At 42.0% G+C, this 13,338-nt stretch overlaps 1 protein-coding gene across 1 annotated transcript; it reads right to left on the reverse strand.

The window, feature by feature from the left end:
• Nucleotides 1–9,642: 9,642 nt before the first annotated feature.
• On the reverse strand, nucleotides 9,643–11,694 carry LOC126691208 (uncharacterized). Its single transcript, XM_050386268.1, has 3 exons — nucleotides 11,511–11,694; nucleotides 9,958–11,099; nucleotides 9,643–9,855 (listed from the first exon to the last, which is right to left on the reverse strand). Exons 1-3 carry the CDS (start codon nucleotides 11,692–11,694, stop codon nucleotides 9,643–9,645), a joined length of 1,539 nt encoding a protein of 512 aa, XP_050242225.1.
• Nucleotides 11,695–13,338: the final 1,644 nt, after the last annotated feature.

Genomic DNA, 13,338 nt, shown 5'->3' on the forward strand with positions numbered 1-13,338 from the left:
GGGCTTTAGAGGCAAAAGCTAAGGCGGCTGAAGCTGGGATCCTCCTCGCATGGGACTTGGGGTTGAAGAATATTGTAGTTGAAGGTGATGCCCAGTTGGTGATCCAAGCCTTGAAAGGAGGGGAGGCTCCCACTCCAATTTTGAAGATAGTCGAAGGAGCCAGAAAGTACTTGCAGGTGTTCTGCTCTTGGAAGGCAGTCCACACAAACAGAAGGAACAATACAGCTGCTCATCTACTTGCTAGGGAGTCTAAGAATGTAAATGACTATATAATCTGGATTGAGGATTCCCCACCCTGTATTGAGAATCAATTATTGAATGATGTAATTGCTTTGGACGTTTGTCCTGATTAATGAAAGCTATGGTACAAGTTGACAATCAAAAAAAAAAAAAAAAAAATGATTACAAAGTCAAATTATTAACTGATATCATGATTGAAACACAACCAACCACTGCTATAAAGAAAGCGGTTCCTTCAGTCTAATGAAGTTTCAAGGTTATTCAAGAAAACAAAAAATAAAGAAAGAGAGAAAGAAAGTGGCTGCTTATTGGTTATTTATCAACTGTTACAAACTATAAATATACGAAAACTTATTAGTCAGGCAAGAAGCCAGTCAAATTTTTTAATCAGTATTCATATAGAAATGTGAAGTACCCAACAAGGTCTTATTTAATGCCATTAGACAGAATTTCTCAATGTGAGAGAGCCATTCTAAGTCCTCACTCTGTTCACTGTTCAGTGTTTTTTTATTTTATTTTTTGAACTCTTACGAAATTGTGCCTTAACTGCATTGTGAAAGTCATAAATAAAGAAGACTTGGGTCTTGTAGTTTAGTCAGTAAAAAGTAAAAACTGTGCATTTACTTTTATCATACTTTTAAATCAGGGGTCTAATATAGCTTGACTTGAATAACCTAATCTAACTGCTATAGCAGCTACATATAGAATATACCAATTTTATGAACGTTTATTATACCTTTGACATTACTAACGCTTTTGATTGCTCTTAATTGACAATCATTCGTGGCTCAGTATCATTTTTCTAAAACTCATTCGTCGCGTTTATTCATACATGGTGAAAGAGACCAATTTACAGCCATAACAATGTCGCTATTAGTGTTTGATTGTTATCTATACTCATCCCAAGACCAGAATTTGCATTTTATGAGTGATGACAATGAGACTCTGCCATGTGACTATGTGAGGGACTGCTTTGATTAAGTTGTAAAGGGGTGGACTTTCTTACGGGGTTCGTGGCGCCAATTCCATCCTTTATCTAATGTGAATATGTAGAATTTTATTGTTTGATCATTTCTCTGGAGAAAAAAATCAATCAATATAAAACCAGGTTACGTACATATGTTAAAGAAAAAGCATGTCATGCTCATAATAGAAATCATCCAATGTGAATATGTAGAATAATATTGTTTGATCATTTCTCTAGGGGAAAAAAAAAATCAATCAATATAAAAGCTGGTTATGTACGTATGTTAATAAAAAAGCAATCATTCGTGTATTTGAGTTTAATTCACTTAATTGGTCAAGAAATTTATAATTAAATTTGTTGTCACTTCTTTATATTTTTAATAGAGATATTCAAAGTTTGAATCTACCTTCCTTCAATGTAACCATCAAGTTATAAAATTAAAAAAAAAAAAAAAAAAAATTAAGAATCCATTTTAGGAAAGTTTTGACATCACTTTTATGGGAAATGAAAAAAGCTGTCAAAACATTAATTGTTTTTTTTTTTTTTCCATAAAAACTTTATTTAATTAGATTTTTAACCAATGCCGTACGGCATTTGTTAACATTTCCTTTCATTATAATCCAAAAAAAAAAAAAAAAAAAAGTGCTTATATCTCAATATTGTAACTATCAAATTATTGAATCTCCTTTCTAACAGATTATCAAAAAAAAAAAAAAAAAATTATTGAATTTCCCATTCCCTGTTGTAACTATTGAATTATTAAAAAAAAAAAAGTTTAATACATTTGAAAATTAATCAACATTCATTATGATAATTAGAAAACAAGAAAGAGCATGCGTTTGTCAAACCAAGAAAAAGTCAAATTTTGAACTTCTGGGTTTATTTTGCCGGCAGTCCCACACCCAATAGTAATAATAATAATAATAATAATAATAATTTTCCTTCCTTTTATAGTACTTGCAATAATTAAACAAACAGCCAAACATATTCAAATACATACATACGCTTTTTTAATGGTTCTAAAAGCATTCTCATCAAAGATGCTAAAAATGCTCTGATATGCTATTTTTATAGCTCCAAGTACAAAAAATGTGCTCCATCAAAGAATGCAAATGCTAAATTTTTTGACACCCAGCTACAGTGCATTGCTATCTTTAGCAGAACACTGTAACTGAGTGTCAAACCCAAATATTAAATTTTAATCTCCACACGTGCCCTCTCTCTTTCCCACATGCAATTTCCATCATCTTTCTCTCTTTTGGTTCTCCCTCAATCCACGCCTCATCAGTCATCATGCTACCCTTTTTTTTTTTTTTTTTTTTTTTTTTTTTTTTTTTTTTTTTTTAATCTCTTGTTGGTTCTCCGTCAACCCAAGCTCTTCCCTTCTCTCTATGGCCTAACCCAAAAACCCAAGCTTGAGTCGACGTTCAAATCAGGTTGAGTCAGCATTCTTGAGTCTACGTGGTTGATGTTCTTGGCTGGGGTTGAGACCAGAGAGGTTGGGCCGCTGCGATGGTCATCAGAGAGGCTGGGGTGGGTTTTGGCTGCGGTTTTGTAGTGGGTTCCAATCGGGGTGAGTTTGATTTGATTTTGGGTCTTGATTTGGTTTTGGGATTGTGTTTTGGTTTTACAGTGCGAAGGAGGAATGGGAAAAGAAAGTGAAGCCGCCGCCATGGAAGAAGATGATGATGGGAAGGGAAGTGGTGTATGTGTCCGTGTCCGTGGGAATGAAGAGGCGGAACCAGAGGTTGAGTTATAGAAGAAAAATGTGGTTTGTTTTCGTGTGTGTGGGTGCGTGCTACAAAGTTAAAGAAGGGATGAACTTTTTTTTATTTTTTTATTTTGGTTGTTGGGGGTTCAGGTTGGTGGTGGTGGTGGCTGTGGCTGTGGGCAGCAGTGGCAGTGGGTGTTGGTAGTGGCAGTGGGTTTGTTAGTAGTGAAAGAGATGAGAATGAGAATAAAAAATAATATTTTATGAAGTGGTAAAAAATATAAAATCTTTAATGTTGGATGTATTGTAAAGTGAGTTGTTAAAATTAATAAAGTAGGTTTTTGAGATACTAAATACTAATTTTTCTGAAATTTTTGATGAGAATGCTCTAATCACTTTCAAGAAAGTGATGATAATGATACCATAAATACTAAAAATAGAATTTTAGCATTTATTACACTCTTGATGAGAATGCTCTAAGTAGCAAATCTCATCTTATGATGCTACTAAGAATAGATAACTTGTCATTGGTTTTAGTCACAAACCGGCACATCATGTGTTGGTTTTCCATTGCAGAATAGATAATTTTTCAAGTTTTCAAAAATCAAAACGGGCAGTTTCTGGGAATAATCCCTTTCTTTGCAACTCGTACCTGTTTCTTGTTTTTTGAATTACATTCTATTTTCTCTCTCATTATCTGTTTTCCTTTTATTTTTTACATTTCTGTAATAAACAATCAACAAAGAATAATCAAATTCTAAAAACCACGTTTTCAAGATGATCAATTAAATAAATTAGAAGTTTGAATGATTTGTTAATTTGTCGGCCTGGTCCTGAGGATCGGGCCTGCCACTTCTTTCCTGGTGAAGAATCCTTCTACGAGGCTGCTTTCACTTCTGGGCTTAGGCTACCCGTCCATCCTTTGGTGATGGAGCTCTTGGGTTATTTTGGTATTGCCGCCGGGCAACTCATGCCTTATTCATGGAGGATAGTGATCAACTGTATGGAGATATGGTTGGCTACCAACGAGGATATGATCAAAGTGAGTGAGCTCGTCCACCTTTGCCGCTTAAAGGAATCGAAAGAGTATGGGTATTATGAACTAGTCCCTTGGACGAGGAGGACTAGAATCATTAAGGGTTTAGCCTCGTCATTCAGGTACTGGAAGTCACGTTTCTTTTTCGTGTTCGGGGACGATTTTGAGACCCCTTCTAGTGAGGCTTGGGGTGATATCCCAAGGTTACTCCATCGGTGGGGAACCCCAAACTTAGGTGCGTCAATGTTTCTCCTCGTCTGTTACTCTTCATCTTGCATATATCGTCGTCCTTAATCCCTTATTCATTTTTCGTTGCAGTTAAAAGATGCCCCAAACTGAAGAGCAAGTACCAAGGTCGTATTGAGAAGGCGATAGAATACGCCAAGTCGATTGAGAGTTGGGACGACCTCGTTGACCCACGGACGCTTGCTTTCTACTGTTTAGGCCCGGACCCATCTCCTTACGTCTTGCGCAGCATTAACATTGAGGAGAAGAAGAGTAAGTATTTACCTCGTCAGTATTGATCTTCACGTGTGTACTTTGGATTTCTTAGTTTCTCTCCTTTTTATTTATTTATTTATTTATTTTTTTAGAGATGACGACCAGGTTCAACAAAGATATGTACGCTAAGATGAGGTCCAAGAAGGATGAACCTTTGGCGAATATTGGCAAAAAGGGGGTTTGAGTCACCGGGAAGGGTCCGTCCTTCCTCCCTTCTATAGACGCCACTCCTATCGTCTCGGGAGTTGAGAGTCTACGGGTGGTTTCACTGGCTACTTCAGTTGAGGAGATCCCCATCCCTTCATCCAAAAGGCAGCGATTGTCGGCTAAGGAGAAGGAGAAGGAGAAAGTGAGTTCGTCCGTCTGGGACGATGAAGGTGCGGCCGTGGAGCGGGCACATGATGTTGTAAAGGTTGAGGACCTTAAGGTCTTTTCTGGAGTGCCTCTCAACATGGTTACGAGCCAGCATGTACATAAGATCGTGCAGGTAAAACCACTTCTGCATTTTCCTTGGTCTCCTTTCACATAAATTTCCCCACCTTTTTTACTGACAAACTTAATTTACCTTGTTAGGTGTTGGGGGAGAGCCTTCACCTTGCTTTTGAGTGTCTCACTCAAGAGGCTAAGGTGGCTTCTTTGGCGTCCAGGATGGAGGCCCTGGAGAAGGAGAGCTCCACGCTGAAGAAGGATCTTATAGGGTCGATGGACGAGGCAACTGCTTTGAAGGAGAAGGTTAAGGCCTTGAATGCCGATCTTAGGGTCGAGCGTTAGCTGAACCTGGAGAAGGGCGACCAGCTACAGGTGGCAAAAGAAAAGCTAAAGACAATCGCGGCTAGGTTCGTCGAAGCCTTCCAGCAAACCGAGGAGTACTCCACAGTGCTCTTTAGCTGGTACTTCAAGGGCTTCGAGCTCCTGCGTAGGTACCTCGTCAAGCATCCTACCGGGGTTGATCTGCCGAGCCTGGACCTAGAAGTGGTAGATCAAGAGATGGCGGCTAACGAGGCTACTCAGTCATCGGCCCCCGATGGTGACACTCCTGCTGATGACGCTCCTGCTGCTGGTGACGCTCCTGCTGCTGGTGACGATCTCCTTACTGACGCTCCTACCGACACCTGGACCTGATACTTATGAAAATTTATTTGTTATGTATGCCCTTTATGTTTTGGGCTTTTTGGTGGTATTTATTTTATATATTTTTTTATCTATTTTGAGAACAATGTTTCTTGGCCCTGTGTTTTACGGGTTTGTAGGAAGAACAAGGTTAATTGCCCGTTGTTTTTGGGCTTTAATTGGTTTTATGATTTTGTACTTACTTGTTTTTATGACTATGCTTGTGCTTGTGATGTTTAAGTTCGTTCGTACCTTGTACTTAGCATAGATTTCTTAGTTGTGTCAGTGATTTGTTTATCACTCTCGATCCTTCAAGAGGGCTTGAATACAGCCTGAGTTTTGTTTTGATTTGTTGCAAGGTTCTTGTCCCTCTTTTTTTTCTCTTTATCCTTTTTCTTGTGGATTCGTCAGTAGCCTGAATCCGTCAAGCAGGATTTCGCCATTTGCACAGGCTTAAGGATTATGTCTTCGTCAACAGCTTGTTCCCGTTGAGGGGGGGGGGGGACCTTTCTGCTTGATTTGCACTTATTCTGGGGATATTTGCTGCTTATACAGCTTTGTTAGTGACTTACATCCGTCAAAGCGGAATCATATCACTTAGCCATTCTTTTGGTGACTTACATCCATTTAAGGAATCTTGTCACTTTAGGCTTCGTCAGTGATTTACATCCGTCTTGGCGGAATTTTATCACTTAACTTTTATATGTCTTATGCCTGTTGGAAGCACCGACAGTAACTTACATCCGTCAAGGCGGAATCTTGTTACTTAGCTTTTTTTTTTATGCCTTAAATCCGTTGGGGGTACCGTCAATAACTTACATCCGTCAAGGCGAAATCTTGTTACCTAGCTTTTTTATGCCTTAAGATTGTCTAGACCTGCCTACACAAAGATATCAGAGGAATAATTCATTAGAGGAATGATTCTTTTATTGACTTCAAGAATGAACATGTCCGTTTGTTACATCTACTTGTGGTACTTTTTTAAATGCTCGATGTTCCATGGTTGGGGGAGCTTTTGTCCGTCCATGGTCTCCAGGTGATAACTGCCTTGCCTTGAGTAATGAGTAACTTGATAAGGCCCTTCCCATGTGGGATCCAGCTTTCCTTGGGTAGGATCTTTGGTTGCTGCGGTGGTCTTGCGCAGGACGAGGTCTCCTATGTCTAATCGTCTGAGTTTAACCCTCTTATTGTAGTATTCGGCCATCTTCAGCTGGTACTTTGTCATCTTGCTAGATGCATTGTCTCTCACTTCATCCAGACAGTCCAGGTTGAGTCGCAGTTCATCGTCATGTCAACCTAGGTTGAATGTCCCTCGTCTGACGCTTGCTACTCCCACTTCGACTGGGATTACTGCTTCCGTGCCATAGGTAAGCCTGAAGGGGTCTCTCCTGTTGGGGTTCTTGCTGTGGTTCTGTAAGCCCACAGGACATTAGGTAATTCTTCTGGCCAGGCATCCTTCGCGTCGTCCAGCTTGGTTTTGATAATCTTGAGCAGCGTTCGATTCGTCACTTCCGTCTGTCCGTTTGCCTGGGGATGTCCCGGGGACGAGAACTGATTCTTGATTCCAAGGTTTGAACAGAAGTCTTTGAACCCTTGGCTGTCGAACTGCCTCCCATTATCTGATATGATCGTCAAGGGAATCCCGAACCTGCATATTATATTCTTCCACACAAAGCTCTGTATTCTTGCTTCAGTGATCGTTGCTAGGGCCTCTGCTTCAACCCATTTTGTGAAGTAATTAATAGCAACAAGTAGGAATTTTACTTGACCTTTACCTTGGGGTAGTGGGCCGACGATGTCAATCCCCCATTGTGCAAATGGCCACGGGGAGGATATGGTCATCAGTTTCTCCGCTGGAAGCTGTTGCACGTTCCCGTATCGCTGGCACTTGTCGCACCTCTTGACGATCTCAACAGCGTCCACCTGCATAGTTGGCCAAAAATATCCTATCCGTATCACCTTGTTCACCAATGATCTGGGACTAGCGTGGTCGTCGCAAACTCCTCCATGGAACTCTTCCAGTATGTATCTAGCTTCTTCTTCGTCAACACACTTCAAAGAGAAGCCTCTCTTGTATAAGGCGTCATTAAGGATCGTGAACCTGGCTACCCTCTTCCTGACATTCTTAGCTTCTTCTGTGTTCTGAGGGAGGTGCCCGTCCTGGAGGAAGGACATTATGGGTGTCATCCAGCTGTTCGCGCTTTGGATGGTAAATATCGAGACCTCTTCAATGCTGGAGTGTTTCTGGATTTCCATCGTCAAATCCATGCTACTTTCTTCTTTACTTGATGACGCTAGCTTCGAGACTTCATCTGCCCTCATATTCTGGCTTCTTGGGATTTGCACGAACTCCACTGTATCGAATTCCCGAGTTAAATGTTTCTTCAGCCTAAGGTACTTCTGCATTCTTTCTTCCTTTGCTTCGTACTCCCCTCTAATCTGCCCGATTACTAGTTTTGAATCATTTTGGATTAACAGGTTCTTAGCTCTATGTGCCTTTCCAAGCCTCAATCCCGTCAGTATCCCCTCGTATTCAGCTTCGTTGTTGGTAGCTGAAAATTTTAGTTGGACCCCATATTTCAGCACTTCTCCGTCGGCGGTGGTTATGACGACCCCTACTCCCCCCTTCCTCTAGGCTGACAAACCATCAGTTTGTATCGTCCATCTATCTACCTCGTCGGTAATCTTGTCTTCGTCCGGAAGAGTGAACTCCGTGATGAAGTCCGCCAGAGCTTGCACCTTGATTGCCGTTTTGGGATGGTACTCGATGTCAAATTGACTAAGTTCAATCGCCCATTGGACCATTCTTCCGGTTGCCTCAGGCTTGTTCATTGATTTCTTGATCGGTTGGTCTATCATTACAAGGATGGGGTTTGCCTGAAAGTACTGCCTTAGCTTGCGCGAGGCTACTATTAACACAAATGCGATCTTTTCAATCCTTGGGTACCTGGACTCAGCCCCTTGGAAGGCTTGGCTGATGTAGTAAACTAGGAGCTGCTTCGTGCCCTCTTCTCTGATCAGGGCTGCACTTACTGCCGAGGCTGACACTGCCAAGTATAAGTATAGGTCTTCCCCTTCTTTGGACGGGCTTAAAAGGGGTGGATTGCTTAGGTAATGCTTTAGTTCCTGGAACGCAGCTTCACATTCGTCGGTCCAGGCGAAAGCCTGCTTCAAGGTCTTGAAAAAGGGCAGGCATTTGTCTGTAGCCCTGGACACGAACCTGTTCAAAGCTGCTATCCTTCCTGTGAGTTTTTGAACTTCCTTGACGGTCCTGGGTGACGTCATGTCAATGATGGCTCACACTTTCTCTGGGTTTGCTTCTATCCCTCTTTGGGGCACCATGAATCCCAATAATTTTCCCGAAGCTACCCCAAAAACACACTTACTTGGATTCAACCTCATCTGGTGTGTTTTGAGGGTTGCAAACGTCTTCTTCAGGTCATCCAGATGTGTGAGCTCTTCCTTACTCTTGACGAGCATATCGTCCACGTATACTTCCATGTTCCTGCCAATCTGTTGGCTGAACATTTTGTTCACCAACCTCTGATACGTAGCCCCAGCATTCTTCAATTCAAAAGGCATTACCTTGTAACAGTAGAGTCCTTGACTTATGATGAAAGCGGTCTTCTTCTGGTCTTCCTCAGCCATCTTTATCTGGTTGTACCCTGAGAAGGCGTCCATGAATGTCAGTAACTTGTGCCCGGCTGTAGAGTCCACGAGCTGGTCTATTCTCAGTAGAGGGAAGCTGTCCTTTGGGCATGCCTTGTTTAGGTCGGTGAAGTCTACACACATCCTCCATTTCCCGTTTACTTTCTTTACTAGGACGACATTCGCGAGCCATTCAGGATAGTACACCTCCCGGATGAACCATGCCGTCAGGAGTTTGGTAACTTCCTCTGCAACTGCCTGATCTCGTTCTGGGGCGAAGGTTCTTCGTCTTTGCTGGACGGGTTTCCGTTCTGGGTTCACGTTCAACTTATGCTAGATGACTTCTGGGGCTATGCCCGGCATGTCCTCGTGGCTCCATGTGAAGACATCTAGATTCTCTTTAAGGAACCTTATGAGTCTTGTTCTTATCTAGGGGCTTAACGTCGTTCCTATCTTGGTCGTCTTGTTCGCTTCTCCTTCTACCAATTCCATCGTTTCCAGGGCCTCTATCCTATCTTCTTCCTTTTCTTCAATCATCCATGTATGGTTCTCCTTCGTAGCCAGGACGGCTTGATAGCATTCTCTTGCCAAGACTTGATCTCCTTTCACTTCACCGACGCCATTATCTGTTGGGAATTTTACCTTTAAACAGTAGGTTAACGTCGCCGCCTTCCACTTGTTGAGCGTGGGCCTCCCAATGATGACATTGTAGGATGAGGGGCAATCTACCACTAAGAAGTCTACTTGACGGGTCAACTGCACTGGGTAGGCCCCCGCCGTCACCGTCAATATCACTATGCCCCTGGGGTAGACCCTGTCTCCGTTGAAGCTGACGAGTGGAGAGTCAAAAAGGCGTAGTCTTCTCAGATCTAGTCTCAGTTGCTGGAAGGCTGGGAGGTAGATGATGTTTGTGGAGCTGCCATTGTCGACGAGGATCCTCTTGGTATTGAACCCTTCTATATTCAGCATTATGACCAAGGGATCGTTGTGGGGCTGCTTCACTCCCATGGCGTCTCCTTCACTGAAGGACATGTCCTGGTATGTTCGTTTATGCTTAGACGGGGGTACGGTGTGGACACTGTTTACCTGCCTCTGGTATGCCTTCTTGAGTGATTTAAATGATCCTCCCGAGAATGGCCCCCCTATAATCGTCTTTATCTCCCCAATCACTTTGTGCGGAGGTTGGGATGGACGGTCGTCAAACCGAGAAAAGGATTCATGCTGGCCTTTATTATCGTCCCTGAATTTACTATATTCTCCCTTCTTCACATATTTCTGTAACTTCCCTTTACGTATCAACTCCTCTATCTGCTCCTTTAGGTCTTTCCAGTCTTCCGTGTTGTGGCCGTGATCTTTGTGGAAACGGCAGTACTTGTTCTTGTCGCGGACATTGGGGGATGAGTGCAATGGTCTTGGCCATTTGAGGTAATGCTCGTCCTTGAGCTGCGTGAAAATTTTGTCAACAGGCCTAACCAAAGGAGTAAATCTTACCGTCTGAGAACTTTTATCATCCTTCCTCATATTCCTGTCATTGTTCCGACAGTCCGATCGCTCTCTCTTTTGCCCCCTACGGTCGTCTTGTTTTTTTGCCTTGTCTCCTGGCTTCTCTGCATTCTTTATGGCCGCTAAAGCGTCTTCAGCGTTCATGTACTTCTGTGCTTTCAGGAGCATTTCTGCCATCGTCTTTGGCGGGTTCTTTGCGAGGGAGGCCATAAGATCTCTGGACCTCAGTCCTGCTTTGAAGGTCGTCAGCTGCACCTTGTCATCGGCTTCGTCCACCTCTAGAGTCTCTCGGGTGAAGCGTTTGACATATGACCTTAGGGTTTCCTTTTCTCCCTGTCTAATGGTGAGTAAGTAGTCTGCTGGCCTCTTTGGTCGTTGCCCCCCTATGAAATGGCGCAAGAAAGCGTTACTTTGTTGCTCAAAGTTGTCTACGGACGAGGTTGGCAACTTCGTGAACCATTCTCTTGCAGCTCCTTTGAGAGTGGTAGCAAAGGAACGACACAGTATCTCGTCAGGTGGTTGTTGAAGACCTAGAGTCGTCTTAAAGGTATTAAGATGGTCCTGAGGGTCTCTGAGTCCGTCGAACGGCTCAAGTTAAGGTAAGCGAAACTTTGATGGTACAGGGCATTCAAGTACTGCCGCGATGAAAGGCGAGTCCGTAGCCTTTACCATTCTGTCTACGCTCCGGTCCGTCTTTTCCTTAATGGCGCTCCTCAGTTCGTCTATTTCCTTCCTCATTTATCGAAGGAGATATGAGTTCTGCTCGTCCGGAGTAGTTGGCCTCTGAGGGGTACCTCTCCTATGGCTATCCCCTTCTCCTTCTAGGTTGCCCTTGGACCGGTTTTCTTCCTGTTGAGCCTGTTGAACCTGCTGGAGTCGTAGCTTCATTTCCTGGTTTTGTTTGGTGAGTTCTTCAATGGTGGCTGCAAGGGCTTGAACTTGTTGGGCCAAGGCTGCTGAATCTGGGTTGGATTCCATCTGACTGTAGAGGGTTGATGGAAACTACGTTTTCAGATATGAATCTGAGAATGTCGTTCCCACAGACGGCGCCAAACTGATGAAGTGTGAATTCCTCAGTCGAAATGGGCAGATGGAACTCTCCATCAACACCAATGTATCCTTTAAAAGGGTCACCGGTGTGGTACCTGCCACAACGCCTCCGATGCCAAAGTTAGAACAGAAAAGCAATTCGCCAAATGGGAATGAATGAACTAGAAAAGTAATAGGTATTTTCTTAGAATATCCGTATATGTACCTTGTGCTGCCAATGCAAGGGCTTTATATATGTGATTTTGGTTGCTAGGCGTTGGAGTGTTAATGCCTTTCTTAGTAACGCCTCCAGCCCAATAATGGGGCTTTTAATAGGCTCCCAACGGTCTATTTTGCTGGTTTCGTAACTGCTCAGGCTACTGGCTGGCATCATTGAATGACTTTCCTTCCCTCGTCAGTGATGGCTAATTTCCTCGTCGCTAGGGATGACCTCGTCATTAGTGTTGACTTCGTCAAGGTAATGCATTCTTGTCACTCCCATTAACAACCACTCATTTATGTAAAAGAAACCGACTTTATGTAAGATTTGAGGAGGCCAAAATTGTAAGATTTAATGGATTTTATGATAAATTAAATTTGTAATCTTCTCTCTCTCTCTCTCTCTCATAATTGTGGGGGCAGATAAGTAAAGTTTAAGGAAATTTCAAATTTTATTAGTATCATAGTAGGAAATTTTGAAAAGTCAGTTTCTCGCCTCAGTCCCAAAAAATCCTAAGTTGAAATTACCCCAGATTGAAAACACTGAAGTCTCTGACTCCAGAATAATCACTTGTTTATCTACATAGTAATAGAACAACAAGAAAACTACTTGAATAATAATCAATTGACTGAATGTGACAGTTGCTCTTAACATAATAATGGAAGGATCGCACTAAATGACACCGAACAAATTTTTTTGATAAGGCGGCAGTTGGATAGAGTGGTAAAATTCTATCAGGTATGAAATCAGAAGCCCATTATCCATATAGCCACAAAACATATGCAAGTAGGAGTGTCGATTCGGGTTAGCGTGTCGGGTTCGTATTGTGTTGAGGTAGAGGTATTCGACTAAATGGCTCAACCCTAACCCAACCCATTTAATAATCGTGTCATGATCCTTCAACCCTAACCCGACCTGTTAATAAAGCGAGTTGACCAAACCCAACCCATTTAACACACTTAATAAACGAGTCGCATTAGGTTGACATGAATGTAACATAACCCATTTCAACATACATAATATTAAATGTAACATCCATCTAGAAATAATTTTTTTTACATCTTAAAAGCAGTGCATACACTTCAAGTCTTCAACTCACATTCAAAATAATATAGTTCAACAAAAACATAACATTCATCTAGAAATAAGTTCTTTATACTCTAAAAGAAGTGCATACGCTTCAACCAAAATTCAAAATAACATAATTTAACAAAAATAAAATAACATAGTTCAACAAAAATATAATATCCTTGGAACTTGCCAAATGCTAAGTATCAATATTGAAAGAATTTGAGCAAACAGTAGACTAATCCTGACTATAACTATAATTATCATCCATAGATTCTTTGTTGATGTCCAAATTCATAACATCT

This window comes from Quercus robur, chromosome 7 (genome assembly GCF_932294415.1).
Source record: "Quercus robur chromosome 7, dhQueRobu3.1, whole genome shotgun sequence".
In the NCBI taxonomy this organism is placed as follows: domain Eukaryota; kingdom Viridiplantae; phylum Streptophyta; class Magnoliopsida; order Fagales; family Fagaceae; genus Quercus; species Quercus robur.